The 22,513-nt window shown below is 45.2% G+C and overlaps 1 protein-coding gene across 1 annotated transcript in view; it reads left to right on the forward strand.

Moving 5' to 3' along the window:
- The window catches only part of HDAC1 (histone deacetylase 1), a gene marked incomplete in the record, with an annotated part of 2,014,892 nt that extends 1,995,384 nt beyond the window's left edge, over positions 1-19,508 (forward strand). The window contains 1 exon segment of the mRNA XM_044082464.1: positions 16,847-19,508. Within this exon segment, the coding sequence (XP_043938399.1) occupies positions 16,847-16,851 (5 nt within the window).
- Positions 19,509-22,513: the final 3,005 nt, after the last annotated feature.

The raw sequence follows: 22,513 nt of genomic DNA on the forward strand, positions 1-22,513 counted from the left end.
AGGATCTCCTTTTTTAGTGTTTTTCTTCCCTTCCCCCCCCCCCTCCCCCCCTTTGGGGTAGTGGTTAGGCCTGTCTCTTTATAGTATTGTTTTATATATATATATATATATATATATATATATATATATATATATATATATATGTAATTTTTGTGTTTTTTGTTATTTATAACTGTTGTAGTGTAGAGGTATAGTATTGATAGTTCTAGTGCGTGTGTGTCTGTGTTTAGTGCTTTAAGCACTAGTTTAACTTCCCTTGGTATCTGTTCTATCATGTCTAAGGATACCAAGGTTTCAAGAAGTGTGACTCGTGCTGTCAGAAGATGTCTCTGACAGACTGTCACACTTCTTGTGTTTGTTTGGGCCCCCTACACCTGCAGGACTCTTGTTCGGTCTGTCATGCTTTCAGTTCGAGAGTCCTGCAGGAGCGTAGGAATAAACTCATTATGAGAGGCTTGTTAATACCTGAAGGATCCCTGGCTAAGCCTTCGTCGGGGAAATCCTTAAAGCCCGCCAAACCGTCGGCTCCCTGTTCGGAGCTGATGCCGAGCGGTGTTTCTGCCTCTTCGTCGGTTCTGGTCGGAACAGACACTTCGAGACCTCAGTCTGCTCCAACTTTATCGGAGCCTTCTCTGAGCCGAAAGCATTCGAGATCCCCCTCCTTAGAGTCAGTTCGCTCGGCTCCCAGTTCCCCATTACTACAATCGGAGCAGAGCCATAGATCCCATTCCTCTTGGTCCTCCAAGCTATCTGACCATGACTTAGAGAGGTTGGTCAGTAGGCTTCTTAAGCTGCAGGCACTGGCCAAAATATTGACTAGCCCTTCTCAACAGACTGTGGCTATCCCTGTTCCTTCAACAGTTCCTCCAGCGACTCTACTACCATGTTCGGAGCCGGAGCTGCTTGGGGCTCGAATTGTCGGAATGTCTGAGCCGATGCCCCACCCTTCGGCTCTGATCTCTTCATTGGTTCCGTCCTTGGAGGGATCCAAGGGGCGAGTGGCATCGGACCCTTGTCCGACCCCGTTCTTCCTCTCGGGGCCTCGGTGCAGGTGAACTCGGCCCTGACATCGGCCTCTGAGCCGTCCCTCTCGGTGCCAGGAGGGGTTCACGTCTCTTCGGAGCGGGGACCCTCTTCTCTGCCTGATGGGGGCGCCTTTGAGGTCATGAGGAGCATGCCAACTCCGGTGTCGGCTTCACGATAGACCCCTTCGGCTCCTACCCCTATGATGCCTGCGTCTGTCCATCCTCCTGACCCCAAGCGTGGAGAACAAGCGCTCCAGGTAGCCCCATTTGGTGTATCTTCCTCTTCCGAGGCCTCCCCTGATCTCTGAGGAGCCCCCTCGGAAGAGAAAATGTAAGAGGAAGCATGTTAGCTGCCCCGAGTCAGTCACCTCTGACACCGACTTGGAGGATTCAGAAGGGTCCCCAAGGTCCCCCTCTGGGGATGTCTCCTTTTCAGACATCCTTGAGATCCTTAAGCAGAGGGGGAACTGGACCGGCCTCAACCCTTCCGAGGACGAGTTGGTGTATCTAGACGCGTTTGGTTCTTGCCCTTCCACCTCCTGGGTGTCTCCACCTTTCAACCCGCTCATGGAAGTAGTGGCTCGGAAGGCGTGGACGGCCCTGGACACAGTGGAACCAACTCCCCGCAGGCCCACAAAATTCATTACAGCCCCGTCCGACAAACAGTTTCTTACAAAGGGTGTCCCTGTTGATGCCATGGTGGTTGCAGCAGCCACTAAGGAGGAGTTGGCTGACCCTTCAGTGCCTGTCCATCCACCTAACAAAGAATCTAGGACAATGGACAGGTACGGGAAGCGGGTGTTCTCTTCAACGACCTTTTCCATGCGGTCACTGAACTATCTGTGCCATTTCACCCGCCTTCAGAGAGATCTCCTCAAGGAACTGGGTGATACCCTTCAGGATCCATCTGCTGCGGGGTCTCAGGATAAGATTAACTCCCAGCTGGCGACCCTTAATTCTATAGTCATCTCCTCCATGTGGCTCATTTCTTATGCAGCTGATGGAGCGAGTAGAGCCGCAGGGACAGGCATGGCTTTGAGAAGACATGCCTTGATGCGGTTATGTAACTTTGCTGACCCCTTTAAGGCGTCCTTCACCAATACCCCCTTCGATGGTTCGGCTTTGTTCGGACCACAGGTGAATGATATCCTTACCAGGTGTGAGCAGGAAGGCAAGACTCTCTTCTGCCATGGGAGTCCGTTTTTCTACTCCTCCTAGACCATACCCTAAAGGTCAGAAGAGTGGGAAAATGTGGTTTCGCAAACTCCAAGGAGTCGTGCCTGACACACGTGGCGAGTTTCCCTCCAGGGGCAGAGGAGGGAACAACAGACGCCACCCGAGGGGCAGAGGGAGTCCGCAAAATCAGGGTAGCAGGGAATCTTGTTCTGACAAACCCTTTCAGCACCCCTGAGGGACTGCCCGACTGTCCACTCAGAGGCAGTCGGGGGAAGATTGTCACTGTACCCAGAAGCCTGGCGACTCCTCACACAAGACAAATGGGCACAGTCTATCATATCAGAGGGTTACAAAATCCCCTTTGTCCACACCCCTATGCAAACAAACAGGTCCCTTCCAGATGTTCCACCCGGTCTAAGGGAACAAGCAGTACTAGAAATTTCAGAACTGCTAGAAAAAAAGAGCAATCCAGCAGACCAGCAAGGATCCGGGATTTACTCCAAGTTCTTATTGGTACCAAAGAAAATGGGATTGGAGACCCATTTTGGATCTCAGCAGGTTAAACAAATCTGTTAAAAGAACGAAGTTCCGGATGGTCACGCTTCAGTCCATTCTGCCCTTTTTGGGTCCGGACATTTGGATGTGCTCCATAGACCTTCAGGATGCATACTAACATATCAGAATGAACAGACACTCCAGGAGGTTTCTCCCCTTCCGGCTGGGAGCCAGTCACTATCATTTCAGAGCCCTGCCCTTTGGTCTCACCACAGCCCCCAGGTGTTCACCAAATGCATGGCAGTGGTTATGGCTCACCTGAGATGGCGAGGATTCCAGGTGTTTTCATATCTAGACGACTGGCTCCTAACTGCTTCCACCAGGCATCAGCTAATCCGAGCCAGGGATTATACCATCCAAACTTGCTCAGAGCTAGGTATCTCCATAAACTTCAAAGTCTGCATTGTCACCTTGTCAATCTACAACCTTTATAGGCGCCATATTAAACAGAAAAGAACTGTCGGCAAAACTTCCATTAGAAAGAGTATTAGTCATTCACCATGTTCAAACGTTACTACAATGCAAGAGAATCCAGGCCAGATTTGTGCTGAAAACCATGGGTCTCATGGCAGCAGCAATCACATTACTTCCCCTGGCTCGTTTTCACATGCGGATTCTTCAATGGATGCTTTTTACCCAATGGTCCTTTCAACAGCTTCTGATGTCTCTCAACATAATAATCACCCTATCATGCAAAGACCACCTTTCTTGGTGGATGGTCTCCCCTCAAGTTTTTCAGGGCAGACCGTTTGTACTTTCTCCTCCGGTTGCCACGGTGACAACGGATGCCTCCCTGATCGGGTGGGGGGGGTGTTTTCAGGGCAGGACTGTCCAGGGCACTTGGCAACCCCTAGAGTACCATCTGCACATAAACGTCTTGGAGATGAGAGAGGTACTTTTAGCGCTGCAAGCTCTTCAGGACTCTACCTACTGGGACTGTTGCAGTTCAGACGGACAATATGTCTGTAGTGTGGTACATCAACAAGCAGGGTGGAACCAGGTCCTATCCCTTATGTCGAGAAGCACTCAGACTCTGGCAGTGGGCAATCTCCTCTCAACGGTTTCTGATAGCAACGCACATCCCTGGCAAGTCCAACGTCATAGTGGACAGGCTAAGCAGAGCAATCCTTATGCCTCACGAGTGGTGTCTCAATCAGTTAGTAGCGGACAAAATTTTCCGCAGATGGGGTCAACCTTGCTGCGACCTTTTTGCAACCCCTCTCAACAACAAGTGCAGCGACTTCTTCACTCTTCCCCCTCCCAGGCCATTCCCCCAGAGACGCTCTAGTTCACGATTGGCCCCCGGGTCTGCTCTATGCATTCCCTCCTTTTCCCTTAATTCCAAAACTGATACAGAAAGCGACCGCTTTGGGATCCAGGATGATCCTCATTGCTCCTTACTGGCCTCGGCAAATTTGGTTCCCATTCCTGCATCGTCACCTGCTGGAGCAGCCCTGGAATCTGGACCCAGTGCCTGACCTCTTGATCCATCAGTCGGGCGGGCTGCACCAATCCCTTCACTCTCTCAACCTCACAGCTTGGTTGCTCCACTTCCAACCTTAGCCAGGCTTCCACATGTTTCTCAGCCAGTGCGTGAAATCATGCTTTCTTTGCACAAACCTTCTACTAGGAAGACTTATGCTAATAAGTGGAAACGTTTTTCTTTCTGGGCAGAGGCTAGGAAGATGAACCCCTTTACAGCCCCTGCCCAAAATGTTTTAGATTTTTTGGAGGAACTTTTTCGAGCAGGTTCCTCAGCTGCCACCATTAGGGTCCAATTGGCTGCTATTGCAAATTTTGACGTTAGCCTATCAGAGTCCAGTATCATGTCCCACAAACTTTGTAAGGCTTTTCTTAAAGGGACTATGTTACTTAGACCCCCGGTTAAAGATCCCCCCCCCCATGGGATTTAAACTTGATATTAACTTCATTGATTCTCCCTCCTTTTGAACCTGCAGCTTCTTGTTCCTTAAAGTTACTCTCCTGGAAGACTCTCTTCTTAGTAGCCATCACCTCAGCCAGAAGAGTATCGGAACTTTAAGCCCTTTGTGTTCGCCCTCCATATCTTACTTTTCACAAAGATAGAGTTTCACTCGGGACCAATCCTTCCTTTTTGCCCAAAATACCCTCAGAAACAAATCTCAATCAGGCTATTGATCTTCCTGTCTTTTTTCCTAATTATTCAAACAGAGCTGAACAAAAGTTACAGTATTTGGACGTTCACAGGCAGTTACGTTTTTATTTGGATAGGACCAAACAGCCAAGAAAATCAGATCAACTCTTCCTGTCCTATGCTGAGGGCAAGCAGGGCCTGCCAGTTTCTAAGGTAACCTTGTCCAGGTGGCTGGCCTCTCTTATTACCTTGATCTACCAACTGAGACATAAAGAACTTCAGTCAACCAAAAGCTCATTCCACCAGAGCATTGGCTACGTCAGTAGCTTTTCAGGCTAGACTTCCAATGGAATCTATTTGTGCTGCAGCACCATGGGCCACTCCTCATGCCTTCATTTCGCATTACAAGTTGGATATGGCCTCCAGAAGTCGAGCTGATTTTGGTTCCACTGTGCTCAAGAGTCTGTTTCGATGAGCCACCCAGGACTAAGGTGCTAGGGACTCTGTCCCATCCAGCAAGAATGAAGGCGAGATAGACAACTTAACATTAAGAAGTTATGTACCTACCATAACGTTCCATGTTAGTTGTCTTCATCTCGCCTTCTTTCTTGCGTCCCACCCTCCATCCCCCTAGCCTGGCTAGGACCGAGAAGAATCCCTTTTGAGGCCTTCTTCCTACGGTTGACCTTGTTTTTAGGTTTCGTCCTACTGTGTTTGTAGCACTGTAGGTAAACCTTTGGTGGGAACTAGTGTTTTTTTTTTCCTATGGTGTTAGCTTTTCCAAACGAGATCTGGATATCTGACGCCTAGCATTGTGGGATAAGGGGAGGCCTCGACCCGGTAAATAGCTCTCGAGCTTTAGTAAAAGGCTGAGTCGGAGCCGAGGATCGGCTCCGAACCCATCCAGCAAGAAAGAAGGCTTGATGAAGACAACTAACATGGAACATTATGGTAGGTACATAACTTCTTATTCCTCTCTTTTGTACCGTAGTCACAGGTCCTCTAATTTGGAAGATGGATGTCCTCCGTTTCTTGGAAGGGTATGTTTTTTGTTGCTTTCCATTCCCTCGCTCTGATTCCAAAAGTCATGTTCAAAGTACAACAGAATGCTCCCAAAATCTTGTTGGCGCCTCCCTTTTGGCATAGACAGCATTGGTTCATTTTTCTACATTTAGCCAAGGGCAGTCATTACAACTTACCTCACGGAGTGGACCTGCTAACATAAGACAAGGAATCTTTCCTCCATCCGCACCTGTCCATTCTTCAGCTTGACACTGTGGGTGATGGATTTTGATTCCACATAGATTCCATTTTTCTAAGGAGGAACTTGGTATCCTACAGGAGGCCAGGAAATCCACAAATAGGTAATCCTACTTAATCCAAATAGAGGTTTTCTGTTTGGTGTTTCTTGTAACCTGGATCCGCTTTTTTGTGGATGTTCCTTTGGTTCTCTTGTGTGTGAACTGTTCAGTGCTGGGTTGGCTGCTTATAAGGCCGACTTATCAGCTATTTCTGTTTGTTTACTTTTATCACCTCCTTTAGCTTCTAGATTTGGAGCTAAACAATTCCTTAAGTGTCCTTCACATTAGGTCTTCCAGGAAAACCTGTTCCATCTCCTTGGGATCTTAATTTTTGTTTCAGCAAAATTACCATGGCTCCAGTTTAAGTACTTATGGTTTGTCCTTTTTTGGTGTTTCACAAGGACATGGTGTCCCTTCGCACTAATCCTACTTTTCTACCCAAGGTGGTGAAGAAGTTGTCCCTTAATCTATTCATTTACCCCCTTTTTTCCATTCTCTGCAGTCTGCCACTGAGGAGGTGCTGCACACATTGGATGTGCATACATAACTCCGATTTTTATTTGGATAAGACTTGAGACATTTCATAAATCTGATCAGCTTTTTATTTCACCCTCTGTCTTTAGGATTGGTTGTGTCCAAGCAAACTAGTTGTTCTTGGATTTCTAAAGCCATCACTTTATTCCTTTCATGGTCAGAGCCTGTCTTTGGTTAAGGCTCATTCTGCTAGAGATGTGGCTTTTGGTGCTTTTTTCAAGGGTTTGGATAGTAACTGTTCTTGATGCAGCTATGTGGACTTATAATGCTTGGCAAATGTATGCATAGAAGTTGGATGGAATTTTCAGAGCTGGTTGTGCTAGGGCCATCCTTCATGGGTTTCTAGAGAGCTTTGTTGGTCCTTACTCCTCCCAGCCTTCCTGGGGTTTTGAACTCCGTATTTATTACGGTAGGGAAACAGTGAAATGGAAGGACATATTACGGTTGTGTAAGATCATACCGTAACAGATGTCCTTTTCTTCACTGTTGCAGTATTCACTCCCTCCCCCGGGTCGTTCTCTTTTGCATGTACTGATTACTACTACTCCTTGGACTGGCCTTCCTACTGAGCTGTCAGTTCTAAGGATGGTACTTCTGGGCATCACCTTTATATCCTACACTATGCAAGGACTGTACATGTGATGTATGGCATACCTTAAAGCAACCTAAAGACTGGGTATACTGGCTGGACGTCGGGCCGCCCTTGGTAGAGGAACCCTATTGTAATGAATACTGCAATGGTGAAAAGGACAGCTAACGTGGTAAGATATTGCACAACTGTACTTGCCGTCACAAAATGGATGGCGCAGTGGTGCAGCAGTAGCGTTGTAGACTCAGCAAGAGGTTCTCTAGTTTGATTCTCTGCTGGGGTGCTTTCTGTGTGGAGTCTGCATGTCCTTCCTGCATTTGTGTGGGTTTCCTCCCACAATTCAAAGACATGCGTCTGGAGCATTTCTCACCTGGCCTTCACTGAAAATTGGCCTCGTTCCAAGTTGGACATTCCCAGTAAAACAAAAAATAAAAAAAAAACTGGCTAAGCTGGTTCTGTTCACTTTCTATGTTCTCTGGCTGCCTCCATCACTCTTGTCCCTCTAGCCAGGTTCTAAAGTAATTCAGTGGACACTCAGTACAATGGTCCATCTGGCATCAGTCATTTAGTCCTCTGATCATTCTCTCAAACATTTACAAACAATACATTCTTTGGATAAGTCCACCTCTATTTCAAGAGGGATGTCCCGTTATTCTTCTTGCTTTAAGGCCACAGTGACTACAGATGCGTCCCTATTAAGTGGGAGGGGGGTATGACTTGAGAAGAAAATTCCAAGGAACGTAGATTTCCTAGAGGCCAGCCTGCATGTCAGTATCTTGGAGATGAGGGCAGTCGTCCTAGCATTGCAGGGCGCACTCCTTGGATGTGATTTCCATTCAAACAGACATGGCTGTCTGCATCAAGCAGGGAGGAACCAGATCTTGCCTCCTGTGTTGAGACAATGAGTGTTGCAATGGATATCTTCACACTGCTTTCTGATAGTGCACATCCTGGGGAATCCAACATTCTAGTGTCATGTTGAGCAGATTCTGTCTACTCTCTCATGAGTGGTCATGCCCCTTGTAGTTGAACAAATGTTCAGCCACTGGGGGGCATCATTATTAGTTTATCTGCCTCTTTCATGAACATAAAATGCAGCAAGTTTTTGCTCTCCTCCACAAAAGGGAGTCACCCAGGGATGCTGTGATGCATTCATGGCCACTGGGACAACTTTACGCCTCCCCCTTCAACTCATCACAAAGTTTCTGCAGAGAGCAGTGGTGCTGAAAATTTCTGTCATACCCAGCCCCTCCTTGGCCTCAACAGGTGTGGTTTCCCTTCCTCTATCCTCCTCTAATTCCCCTGCCTTGGGAGTTGGCCTCTGACCCACCTCTAGTATCTCACTAACTCACTGGAGATCCTTATCCAGACACTCAAACTGACAGCATGGTTTCTTCATTTCTAATGGTTAGACAGTCCAGTTTTCCCCTTCAGTTAACATTTTTGTCTTCTCATGCATCTTCTAGGAAGTTATACAAATGCAAGTAGAAGTTTTCTGCTTTTTGTAATTTTAGATTTTCTGGCATGTCTTATTTAAGAGGCGGTAAGCTACTCCAAGGAGAGAGACCTGTAGCTTTTCAGGTTATCTAATGCTTTTCTTCAAAGTGCCTTCCTGGTACGTCCCCCTCTCAAAGATCCAGGTCCACCTTGGGATATTACAGTTGTCTTACAGTCCTTGACAACATCCCTTTTTGAACCCGCTGCTAAAGCTGACCTGAAGTACCTGTCATGGAAAACTTTTTTGGCCATAACTTCTGCAAGAAGGATTTCTGAGTTGCAAGTGTTTTCTTCAAAACCTCCTATGTGATATTCAGAGAGACAGTTTGAGAATAAATCCATCCTTTCTACCAAAGGTGGCGTCAGAATCCTCCATCATTGAGGCCATAAATTTGCCACTATTATTTCCAAATTTCTCCAAGGGTGAGTACACCTTACACATGCTGGATGTTAGTTGCGTTGATGGATGTTAGTTGCGTTGAACGGCCTCTATCAAAGTCTGAGCAACTGTTCATTTTATTTGTGAAGGCTAAGTTGGGACAAACAGCTGTCTGAATGTATCTTGTGTATATCAGCAAAATATTTGTCCTTTGCTTCAAAATCTAAAGCTCATTCAGCTAGATTAGTGGCTTCATCTACAGCCTTTCTCCAGTGTCCCCATTGATTGTACTCGCTTCCTGGTAAAAAGTTCACACATTGTCCAATTTGCAGCGAGGAAGTTTTCAGTCTACAGCCAGAGCTGCTTTTGGCCCTGCTGTACTTGGGAATCTTTCCTTAGGGCCATGCAACTATTCAAGTTGCTGGGGACTGTGCCCCATACATAGAGGAATGGACAGAAAAACAGCCAATAGTGTGTTATGGTAAGAATATAACTTTTTTATAAGTGATGTTATATTGCATCCATTTGGCTACTACCCTTTTTCCATCTCTCCCTGTCTTGCTATTTTTATTGATATATTTTGTCATCAGTACATATCACTTGTAGCAGATCTGTCATTGCTTTGGATCTTGTTCAGCCGCTTTATATTCCTATTACTCTGAAGACCTTGATGAGGGTTATTTTTTTTTTGGAGGGGCAAACTCAATCTGAGGTAGCTGCTGTGATACAGGGGAATTATGGGTAGGGGGGAGGAGGTTGAACACGAACCTAAGCTTTAGAGCTGACAGACTGATCCAGTGAATGATCAAAGACCCAGGTGTAGAGGAATGGACCGAATGACACAGATCTATCATCCTCCTTTTCATCTGTTGCAGTGTTGTTAATGTGAAAGATCTCCACAGTAGGTGACCCGACGTTTACCAGTATACAAAAGTTTTTCACTACTGTAGGATGCGTGGTACGTCACTTGTCTACTGCTGTCATACGTCTGCCATAAGTGACTTCAACGTCTACCTCAGAACTTGTGTTCCACCAGTCCATATGCCACCTTTGAACATCAGTCTGCTTACTGAGCCATTTGCTGTTTTTCCTGCATAACTGCCCCAATGGGGAAATCTTGTTTTACTTCTGTTTAGTGGTAAAGTTCATGTCATCCAGGAAAGGCAACAAATGCCAGTGTGCAAGACAAATTCCACATAAAAATAACAATCTTCAGTGTCTGTTCTGCCTAGGGCTTACCCATGATCACAAGTCCTGTCCCATTTGCCAGGCCTTTGTACAGAAGACCCTTAGAAGAAGACTTTTCTCCATAGCCATTTACTTGGAAAACCAGTGCTTAAAGTTGTTAGCTAAAAGTGCGATGGTCCCAAGGTCGAGTTGGTTGCTAAGTTGGTTGCTAAGTGGAAGTCCAGAAAGCTGAGGCCTGAAGCTGCTGCTACACCCTTTAATACGGACATTTCTTCTGAGGTAGATGAGAGCCTTGGAGATGAGGTATATTCCTAGTTCCAGATCACAGCCAGAGCCCAATGTGGAGGCCGCCTTGGATCACACCATTGGCACTTCCTCAGAGGATTAACAGGCATCTGTCCAGGATGGACAGGAGGAACAAGGGTTCATAACCAAAGGCCATAAAGAGATACCTCAGATTCTGGTGTGGGAGGAAGTTCGCTCTGATATCATTGACTGTAGGCCTACGTCTGGCCCTCCTACATTAAGTAGGGCAGATCTGCATCAAAAGAAGCAAAAACAAAAAATCTGTCCCCTCCCAAGGAACTTCAGTGACTGGGAACAATTCACCCACGGTCTTCAAGGCCCTTAATCCCCCTCTACTGTTACAGTCCCTACACCACCCTCGCCAGCATCTCCACAAAAATGTCAGGGCAGAGCTTTCCTCTGATGAAGAGCCCTCCTCAGAATAGGAATTTCTGGCCTACTTTTCACAGATCCCCTCCCGTCTAGATTGTTTCCCTGAAGAGGACTCCCAATGGAACTGACTCACCCATGGAAGAAATCTTTTGGTGAAATCCTGGTCAAAATGAGAGAGAATTTCAAATGAGGTAGCACTCTGTTATCTGATGTACAAAAAGGGGTACTACTACTCCTGCATGTGGAGTCACTCAGTCCTTCCACTATTCCCTGCTTTCCTGGATACCTTCACCTCTGCTTCCAAGGCCCCTGATTGCCAGCATCCTGGTCCTAAGAAGCCCGAGGACTAAGTTCTTGTTTAAATGCCCTTCAGATCCATCTGCAATGTAACTGGCTTCAGACAAACCATCCAGGTTTCTTACTGCCTTCAGCCTCTCTTTCCTTCAGATAAGGAGAGCAGGAACCTGGAAAGACTAGGCAAAAAAGTGTACGCATTAGCCACCTTGGCATTTAGAGCCATTAATTACCACACACACAACCATATTTGCCCTGGACCACCTATCCCAGGTCATTGCAGATTTACCCGACTCTGACAATAAGACTTTGGCTGCATCCATGCATGGACCTTCCTCACAGGTAGTCTGCCACTCCATCAAATTCAACTATGATGAGTCAGAGGCCCCTGCCAGGGTAATTTAGATATTAAATCTAAGCTTATGGATGCCCCTTTGGACAATTCCACTTTGGTCCTGCAGCTAATTTATTTAAATCTATGCAGAAAAAGGGAAGATTTGTAGGAATTTAAACACATTTTTGTCTCTAGTGCCTAAATTCCAGAGAAGTTATCCAGCAAAAACTGCTTTTGTACATAGGCACTCCCACCCTCCTCAACCTAAAACAAGAAAGGATGGTAAGGGGTCTAAACAGTCCAGGGCTGCCTCTGCAACTCTGGTTCAGAAGTGGCCCTTTCCAGTCAAGCCTGCTGCCCTCTGACTGTCCAAACCACCGCACTGGCATTCCATTTTTCCAGCGTCTGCCTCTGTCTCTTGCTAGTGTGGGGATAGCACAACTCAAGACTTCTGGGTTCTCTCCATTATTAGAAAAGATACCTTCTGGTATGGGATTACCTGCTTTCCTTCAGGGGCACTCCCCAACCACCAACAGAACAAGTGTCCTTTCCAGAGGTAATGCTAGACCTATGGAGCCAAGGAACCATTCAGGAAGTTTCTGAAGGCTAAAAAGGGAGAAGTTTCCACTCCAGAATGTTCCTGGTGTTCAGAAAAGATGGCCGTTGGAGGCTCGTCTTGGGTCTGTCTCATTTCAACACCTTTCTGAAGGTACACCCCCTTCTGTATGTTTACTCCTCAAACCTTGTTCCCTCTTATTCTGTCACAAGCCTTCTTGGCCTCCTTGGATATTAAGGATGCATCTCTGCACATTCCCGTACACCTCATCTGCGGAAGTCCTTACATTTTTCTGTGGCTTCCTCGCATTCAGGTCTCTGCTTTGCTCTTTGGACTTTCTACTGCACCAAGGGAATTTACAAAATGCCTAGCCCCTGTGATTGCCTACTGCAGGCTTCAGAGCATCCACGTTTTCCCTTACCTGGACAATCTCCTCTGTCAGCTTCTCCAGCGATCAGAGTGAAACATTCTTTTTAACATTTCTCTTCTACAACACCTGGGGTTCACCATAAACTGCAAAAAAAAAATCCGTGTTCAGCCCCTCTCAGGATCGCATCTTCTGGGGTGCAGGATTCAAACAAACCTCATAAGTGTCTCTTCTTCCTCCTAAGGCAGTGGACCTTGCATCCAGTTTCAAAAACCTTCTGCCTCCACACCACGTTTCAGCCAGGGAGTTCCTCAGGGTTTTGGGATTCATGGCATCCACTATCCAAGTGTTCCCTCTGGCAAAACATCACATGAGGAAACTCCCAGTGGTTTCTAAAGTCTGTTTGGATGCAGCATTTGCGCCTTCTAGACTTTCCAATTTTTCTCATCCCTTGTCTGAAGAGGGAGCTTCAGTGGTGGATCCAAAAAGTGCGTCTTAACCCAGGACTCCCTTTGCATCCCCTCCCTCCAGTTTGAGCTGTTCAGAAATGCTTCAGATGTAGGATGGGGGCACCTTTTGGAAACTTGAAAGCTCAAGGGGTTAGGGGTACGGTCACCTTCTCAACAAAGGGAACGCAGTGCAAGGGAGATGAGGGCTCAGCTGCTAGCTAGTCACCTTTCATCCTTTCTCTCCCAGGACCTTTAAAACTGTTCAGTGATAGTCCTCTGGTGTGTGAGCAAGTGGGAGGAACCAAATCTTACCTGTTATGCAGGCTGGTACTCCAGATTTGGGGAGCTGGCAGTCCAATACCGGTTGATGCTCCAGGCATTGTGCATCCCATCCAACCAAAATTGTGTGGTAGACACCTTGAGCAGGCCCCTAACAGTCCCACGAAAGGATGTTTCTGGACATTGTCCATCAGTGGGGTATTCCTTAAATAGATCTTTGCCTCCCCCATGAACAGACAACGTCCACAGTTTTGTGCCCAGGTCTCTCATTTTCTGGTCTGGAAGGTGGATACCCTTTCATTTTCTTGGAGGGGGAGATTTCCAATCTTTCCGAATGTATTGTTCAAAAATCTTGCTGGCAACTCACTTTTGGACAAGACGGCATTGGTTCTTCCTCTTGCATTTAGCCAAGGGCAGTCACCAGAAGTTAACTCACAGGGTAGACCACCTCACACAAGACAAAGTAACTCTCATCCATCCCCACTTGTATGCTGTCCCGCTTACTCTGTGGGTGAATTCCTTTTAGACACCTGTTCTCGGAGGACGTGCTTAGGTGTCTGCAGGAGGCCAGGAAACCTAATACCAGAAAGTCTTACCTAGCGAAGTGGAAGAGACTTTAAATTTGTTGTCTTACAAAACCAGGATCCACTATCAGTAGAAGTCCCTCTGCTTCTGACCTATTTGTGTGAATTGCTCTTTGCTGGCTTGGCCTACTCTTCTTCAGTGAAGGTCCATTTATCAGCTGTTTCTACCCGTCTGCCTCTGTCCTCCATCTAGCTAGCAGGTTTGAGACTAGCCAGTTAAAGGCGTCCTTCACATTAGGCCTCCCAAGAAACCAATTCCTCCACCTTAAGATCTTAATTTTGTGGTAGAAAAGCTGACTCTTCTCCCATTTGAGCCAGTTGCATCAGCATCATTGCTACTGGGGAAACTGTTTCTCCTAGCTATCACTTCAGCTGGATGTGTCTGAGCTCCAGGCCGTGATAGCCTCCCCCACTTTTTTTTTTAGTCTTTCCATAAAGACTGTATCCTTGCATACCAATCCTTTTTATGCCGAAGGTCATGAACAAATTTGTCACTCAGCCAATCCATTCCGTTACCTGCATCCTTTCCTTCTCTACAAAATTCTAGTGAGAAGGTGTTGCACACCCTAGATGTGCATAAGCAACTTGGATTTTACCTAGACAAGACCAAAATTATTAGGAAAATCAGCCGGGCTTTTTGTCCATCATCCCAGGGCTCTGGTATTGCCCGTTTTCAAACAGACTATTTCTACTGGGATTTCTAAGGCCATTTCATTCTGTGAAGCATGGTAAAACCCTTGTTTCTTTTGTAAAGCCCCTTAACCCTAGGGCTGCAACTTCGTCAGGTGCCGTCTTCAAGGGACTGGACAGTAGCTCTATTCTCAAAACATCTACATGGACTTCTGTACATACCTTCACTAAACATTACAAATTAGATGTCATTTCTGGGTCCAGAGCAGGTTTGCCAGGGCCGTACTCTATAGCTTTTTGGAGAGCTAACTGCACCTTCTTTCCTCATGAGCTTTTTGTACTCTCCTTCGTATTAAGAATACTGCAACAGATGAATAGAAGAACATATAATAGTTGTGTAAAAACTTACCGTAACAATAGATCTCGTTCTCAGTTCCTGTATTCTAATCCCTTCCTCCTCCCCCCTGGTGGTTTGGTTACTTTCCTCGGATGGTCATACCCTGCCTTCCTTAGGTTGGCTTCCTCCTGTGAAATTCAGTTCTGAGGTAGATGCGCGTGTTCATGACTTTTATGGCAGACTTGCAACACCAGCCTACATGTGAAGTACCAAGCATCCTACAGAAGTGAAAGACTCTTGTATACTGGCCGACATCCAGTCACCTGCTGCGGCGATTTCTTATGTTGGGCAGCACAGTGGTGCAGCGGTTAACTTTGTTGCCTCACAGCAAGACGTTCTTCAGTTCAGTTCTCTGCTGGGGTGCCTTCTGTGCGGAGTCTGCATGCCCTTCCTGCATTCACATGAGTTCTCTGTGTACCCCAGTTTTCTCCCACGTTACAAAGACTTGCATCTTCCCGTGTTCCCAGTTGCCTCTTTTTTATCGTATCTCTGGCATTTATCTGCTTCCAGAAACATTTTCTGGAATTTGCTTGGATATAAAAATATCCATACACATCCAAGCAGAAATCCTAAACCACCTTGTCTTTATTTGGGAGCCATCCAAGATGCCCTTCTGTTCTTTGGTAATTTTTCCAATCACTTGCCAGTCTTTTCTAACCTACTCCAATTCTTATAGTAGTCATGCAGTATTTTATGGTAAGATGTTGCACAACTGTACTTTTTTGCCTGATGCCCAGTAGATTGGAAAGTTTAATTTCATTGAGACTTGTCTGTTTTCATATTGTTTGAAAGGGGAAGGATTTGGTGCTTTTAGCCTTTCTGGACATAACTGTTTGACAGCCTAATATCTGAAATCAGAATGCTGAAGGAATAACCGTATAAAAACACTGCTGATGTGTCTGTTAGTGGCTCAGCCACTGCAAACGTCTTAAAAGAGGAATGGAAGTGATCAACTGAAGCCACCTTACTTATCCTAAGGGCAAAATATGTTGGGAGCTCCATTGCAAAAGTTCCAACTAGGATTGGCCAGAGATTGCAGCATTTGCATCCAGGAGGTTTGAGGAGCACAAGCCATTCGTGAACTGTAGCTGAAATCCATTCGTGTGTAAGTGTGCAGTCCATCAGTATAGCAGCGGCTGTTTTGGGGGTGGGAGGTTAGCAGCTTGCAGAAAAAATACTTGGGGCCCCCATTGAGTGGCTGTTATACTCATTAGGCTTTTCCTTGCAGTCCATATTGGTGGCTTTGAAGGGGGTTGATATTCATAGTTGAGGCAGAAACCAAAAAAGCAAGATAAATGAGTAGCTGTTCATAGTATTGTGTAATGTTGCAGTAATAACTTGACACTTTTGCAGCTGGCCTAGCTTCGAGTTTTCTTCCTTCCCTTTTATGGCCAAGCAGGCGCACACCCATTTGGGTTTCTCCACTGTCTTTTCAGCCATGGAAATTGAGCCAAAGTAATTCTTGCTACCAAATACACAGTTGACAGCTGCCATTGCGCACACAGAACTAAAGATTGTGCTGACTTCCCTCCTCTTTTGAGGAAATGTGACCTTGTCTTTGGTATTAGGAGGAGTCATAGCTCTGGAATTTGGGTTGGACCTCACCTACTACAGAAGCACAAATGTTAGTGATTCAGAGCATTGTGAAGTTTTATGAAGGTTGAAGGGGGAAAAGCTACTTTGCCCTCATTAGTTCGTCTAGCCTAATTGTGCTGTGTAATGGGAGTAGGTACTCCAGTCTTTCCCTTTGCAGATGTAGAGGGAACAATATATGGTTAGTGCTAGGCTAGCAGTGTTTCTCTGCAGTGCTGCCACAAACGGTCCAATTTTTCTTTGAAGGTAAGTGCGTAATTTGTTTTAATTATCATGTGAAAGAAATTTTATTTTCTAACACACTGAAACAATTTTTCTTTCCTAACAGAGTAAAAGAAGAGACCAAGCCAGTATAAAGAGGGGACCATCAGCATCTCGTTAGACTTTCTCCATGCATGGCTACTGTAGACTAGCATTGGCATTCCTTGTTTGGAATGGCCTGTTCTGTGTTTTCCTATTTCATTATCTTGACAGCTCGTATAAATTATTTTTCATCCTGATCCAGAAGTTGCAGCTATCTCCATTTATTTGGGAATTGATAAGAGGATGCACTTGAAGACTGCACTGCTCATACACTTGTACACAAGCACAAAAATGTGCTGGAGACTTGGCAGGTTCTGTTTCAAATGTAACCAGTCAGGTTTCCTGTCCTTTTTAATGATCTGTGTGCTGTTTTGCTTTGGCATTTTATAAACCCTAATAATTTAACACAGCAGCTTCCAGATTGACATTCATCCACAGAAACCACTTAACTATTGGCATAATACTGATTTTTGTATTACAAGTCTTGTGAAGCCCGTTTCACTTTGCATATTTCACAATTTGTGCAAACATACTGACATTGTTTGCATTCATCTGTAGAACTAATGCGTAGGAAAAGTGGTCTTTTCAACAAGCTGCATTTTGCTTCATATGTGATCAATCTGGACCATATTATCAAGTCTGTAGCTCTTAGTCTCCCATAACATTTAGCAAATTATGGTGATCTTGTAAGTTCAGTAAATTGCTAAGGTTAAAAAATGAAAACATCTATGTACATTTACTTAGAACAGTCTGTATGGAGAGAAATGTAATTACCAGTTTAACACAAGCAGATTACACAGTGTGTGTAATTTCAAAACTGAAGTCAGCATTGTCCCTTTCATATTAAATGTTTCTGGAAAAAAAATAAAGCAATGAGAATGGTTTCCTTAGAGCAAAAGTAATGACTAATAAATCCATACTGTTTTAACAGTGCTGGATTAGGAGGAGCTGAAGCTTAGGCTGCCATTTGGATCACTCTCATTGATACCTGCTTTGTGCTTAAGGGTTTCTGGAGAGCAGAAGCTTATCCCAGCAGCTTTGGATGACACATGGTAAAATGTGTAGGAATCCCTTTGTCATGTGCATACAGTAGCAGATTGCTGTACCAGTACCTTGAGTGTTTCTGAACAATGTCTGGACTTAACTAATCAGCTGCACACTAAGCGTTGGCTGTAGTAGCAGTGGGCTATGCCTTGTTCACCCATTCCTTAAACTGCTAGATGTTATGTACAAGTACATTACTGGGCTGCTGTGTTAAAGCACGAGTTGTTTTACAAAAGTGCTGGCAATGGCATTCACAAGCAGCTTTGCAGTCTCTTACACACAGGTTTTATAATGTAACTGCTGAAGTGCTATGGACCTCTGCAGTCTGTGTAGAACAGTATTTTCACTGAGGGGTGTATAGTTATGGCATGTCAGTACCATTGTAAAAATTACGAAGGCAATCTATGAACTAGTGATTGCCAGAGCCTTCACTCTTCAGTTTTATTTATTTTTTACGTATTTTCATATTCTTTTAGCTTGAATAGCTGTTTTAGTAGGACTGGAGAAAGGGGACCGTAGAACTTTGATAGAAAGATGCCCCGCTCCCTTCTTTGTATTCTGAAAGATCTTCTTTCACCTTCACCATGCTACTCTGAAATAAACTTCATTAGTAGCTTATCAAGGATAATTTGTAAATAAATTTTATTTGAAAATAGTTATCTGAATAAAGACCACACCCTGTTTAATCCTCTTGAAAAAAAAAGGAGATAATTTCAGAACATTGGCTGAGGAAGTTTAGGTACTCTGGAGTGCCAATACATCCTTGTCTTATTGAGATCAGCTTTTAGTGTTGAAAGCTGGATGCGTATTGCTGTCTGGTTAAAGTTGGTCTGTTACCATGGGGCAGCAGCAGGTGATAGCTGCTTCTCCTGAAGAGAATACTCTTTCCATTTCTGGCCACTGAAATTTGGGCATTGGTTGAGGAAAACTGTGTTGTAATTCATGTTTGTATCTGATTTTTCCATCTGTTTTCCCCATTTTGATAGATTAACAAGTCTTTCAATCTGAAATGCATCTTTTTGCTCCTGGTTGGATATAGAACCACTTATAAAAAGTGAATGCTTATAGAAAAGTATTAAATATCTGGAAATATTTTTTTTCTCTAACTGGATGTGGTAGCAGACAATGGTGCTCCTTCATGGAAAGCAGAGTCTAGTTTTGTAACCTTCACTTAATGTGCAGAGTCACTTAAACAGGCCAAACTTCCAGGAACTAGCCCTGTTATTGGGTATTCAGGTTATAAACACTCAAAATAAAATTTTGACTAGAAACAAAGTACAGCTGTATAACATTCTTAAAAATTCTTTTCTTGAGATTAGTGTAAAAGCTGATTTTGCTTGTCTGCAGCAAGCTAAAGGACTCGGAATTTTCAAGCAACCCCTTTTTGACAGTATGAAACCCAAGGGGAATGCCTTTTTGTGCCACTGTTTCTGCAAGGAGTTGGATCTCCAATCACTTTTCTTAGAACTTAAATGGTAGAGCAGCTGAGTCAGTCAACTGTTATTCCAGAAATGAATGTTATAATTTTGCCAAGTACATGTCCATGTTCTTTTTAAATTAAAGTGGTCATAGTATCTGTCTGAAATGTTGCTTGAGATTTTTCAATTTTTAAATATCTTTGTAATAAAAAAGGTTCTTTTTTATTTTTGTGCATCTTTTGTCATGTATTGTGGTATTTTGCATATTTTGTAGAATGTTTAGCAGTTTCTATATTTTACATATTGCTGCACTCCATGTTTGAGGTATTTGAAGCTAGTGAAAATAGGAACTTTTTAACAGCACATTAGTACTTAAACCCTGTGCTTTGGATTTCATCAGAAGTGCACCTAGGGTGGGATGAAGGGGAGCAGCTGTCCTGGGTGCATTGTGTTAGGGGGTGTGATCAGCAGGTGAGACAATTTGTCTGAGCATGTAAATGTGCATTGCAGTAAATAGCTGAGGGCATTGGGACATTGCACTCCTATTAGTGCTAGATCAGAAAGGGACCCATTTTTTTTCCTCCTCCAACCTAATGTGGGAGCTATTATCAACCAGTTGGGTGGGAGGATAACAATGGTTAAGGTGTTTACCTTAGACACATGGGGTAACTGGCTAGGCTTCAAATGGCCCAAAAGGGCAGTTAGCCTAGTACTAGCATATGAACCTATAAACTAGGGGCACTGCTTGCCAAATAAATTGGCATTTCATTCCTTTATATTTGTGTAGTCATTGGAATTTGTAGAATCTGTATAGTGCATGTCAAGTTTTGAGTTAATCATTGTGCTGGTGGTAATACATAATGTCCTTCTATTCACATGTTGCAGTATTCTGTATAGTTGGGTTTTCTCCTCTTGTTACCCAAACATCTGGCCAGTATATGAAAGTTTGCAGTCACTGCATGGTGAGTGGGATGTCTGACATGGCTAGCAGAGTGTGGGCTATAAAAATGGCATCTGTACGCACCAGACCCCAGAACTTCTCTGCTGCCAGTGGAATGTCTGGTGTTCCTGCCTTCCGGCTGTTGGATCTTCAAGAAACTCCGATAAGTACCCCATTGGGGGATGTTTGCTTTAGTCATTGCATGTTAGTGCTTGTTCATGTCATCCAGAAGTGCGGCCATCAGATATCCCATAGTCGCCTATGACCTCTGTCTATTCTGTTTAGGGAAATCGCATGACTACAAGGCCTGCCCCATCTGCCAGGCCTTTGTACCAAAGACCTTGCATAGCAGACTTGACGCGCTCAACCTCTATCTTGAGAACCAACGTCTTAAACAGTTAGCGTTTGGTATGGGGGGACCTTCCAACTTCCCTGCTGAACCGCCGTCGAAAAGGGCCAAGACTGCAAGGCCTGTGACTATCGCTGCACCTCCGCCATTTGACGCTCATCCTGTAGCAGCCTGTCTGCCTGTACAATCGCTCAGGCACTGCTGTTCTGGGTGGTAGTGAGTACCGTAATGGAAGCCACAGAACCCTGTGTGGAATGCATGTCCTCAGAGGCTCTGCCAACGTCACTCTCTGACATCAGGGGGGGAACCAAGGCTCTTGGCAGACCAGCTGGATCTCTCCACTCCTTTGCAGTCGTCTGGTCCTTGGCTTTCCCTTGAAGAGATGCCTGCTAGGCCTTCTCTTAAAAAGAGAGAACGTACCTTTCCGTGGGAGATTGGCAGGCTTTTTCACAAAGCCTCTTTAATACATTCCTGGCCTTGCAGCCTACTGCCCCAGGGACATCCCCAAGCCCTCCTCCAGTTCTGAGCCCTAGGTCTCAGGCCTCAACCTTCACAAGTGGAAGAGGAAGAGTACTCTGATTCTTCCTTAGAAGAATCTGTCTCTCCTCCCAACTACCTTACCCCCTTGGATATGCCTCTCCAGAGGAAGAATATGCTAAACAGATTCCCCTGCAGAAGATCTCACCTTTGGTGGAAACCATAGCAAAGATGAGAGAGCATTTCAAGTAGGAATTATCCGAAATGACTGAGATACAAAAACTGTACTATGAGCTCCTAGAGATGGACTCCCCAGTTCCCACTGCTGTTCCACCTATACTTCCAACCTTTCTTGATGCTTTCCTTGCAGTATCCATGAATCCAGACTCTTGACCTCCAGCCGCACCCCCCCCCCCCCGCAGACCTGAGAGATTTTACAAGGTCCCTAAGACAGCCAAGTTCCTAGTAAAATGTCCAGCCGTTGACGCAACTACTGTCTGTCTACTGAGAAGGCTTCTAAATTACTCCCCCCTACCACTTTCCTCCCTGCTAAGGACAGCAAGGCCATGGAGCGTTTGGGCAAAAAGGTGTACACATCTGAGAGACTGGCTTTCAGAGCAATCAATTACCAGACACACGTCTAAATATGCCTTGGCCCTTTTAGAGAAAATTTCCAAACGGCTTTCGGACATGTGACGTGTCCCTGACCCTCCCCTATCAAGTTACCAGACACTCTATCAGGTGCAGCTATGATGCTGCTGAGGCCTCAGCTAGGGTGGCAGCATCAGCCTCTCCACTTAGAAGATATTCCTAGCTATACCTTCAGTCTTTACCAGATGATTTTAGGGCTAAGCTCGTAGATGCACCTTTAGACATTTCAGCCCTATTTGGATCGAAGGTTGCAGACTTGTTTAAGACCTTGCAACAAAAAAGTAAATTACAAGTCTTAAAGCATCTGATTGAAACTTGGGAATTGGTGATACAAAGGAATTAACTGTCCAATATTCAGTTTCAGAAGGCATTCAGGTCCTGCTTCCTCTTCCAGACCAAGAAAAGCTCCCAGGAAACAATCCACTCCTGCCAGGTCTACCCAAACAGACAGAGAAGGGTGCCTTTTCAAGACACGACAGGTAGTGTGTGACTATCTGCCAACTTGAAACCCCCCACCACCCTCTGTCCCTCTCTTCTTATGACTCACTCTCTCCATGTATGGAGACACATCACTTCAGACAAGTGGGTACAATCAGTAATAGAACCCATGATGTCCTATTCCTGTGTTGCAGTGTACTTGTGGGATTTCCTGCCCTCAGGCATATACAAAAGCTTCAGCTTGGCAGTTGCAGTTGTGTGGGACGTCACACGTAGGGCCATAAACCAGGGGCCTTAACTGTGACGTCTGCATGCACAATTCTCAGAACTTTTCAGCTGCAGACGACTGACGTATCATGTGTTCGCTCCATCACA

The sequence above is a fragment of the Protopterus annectens genome, chromosome 1.part1 (assembly GCF_019279795.1).
Source record: "Protopterus annectens isolate FY-2018-M chromosome 1.part1, PAN1.0, whole genome shotgun sequence".
Taxonomy (NCBI): Eukaryota; Metazoa; Chordata; order Ceratodontiformes; family Protopteridae; genus Protopterus; species Protopterus annectens.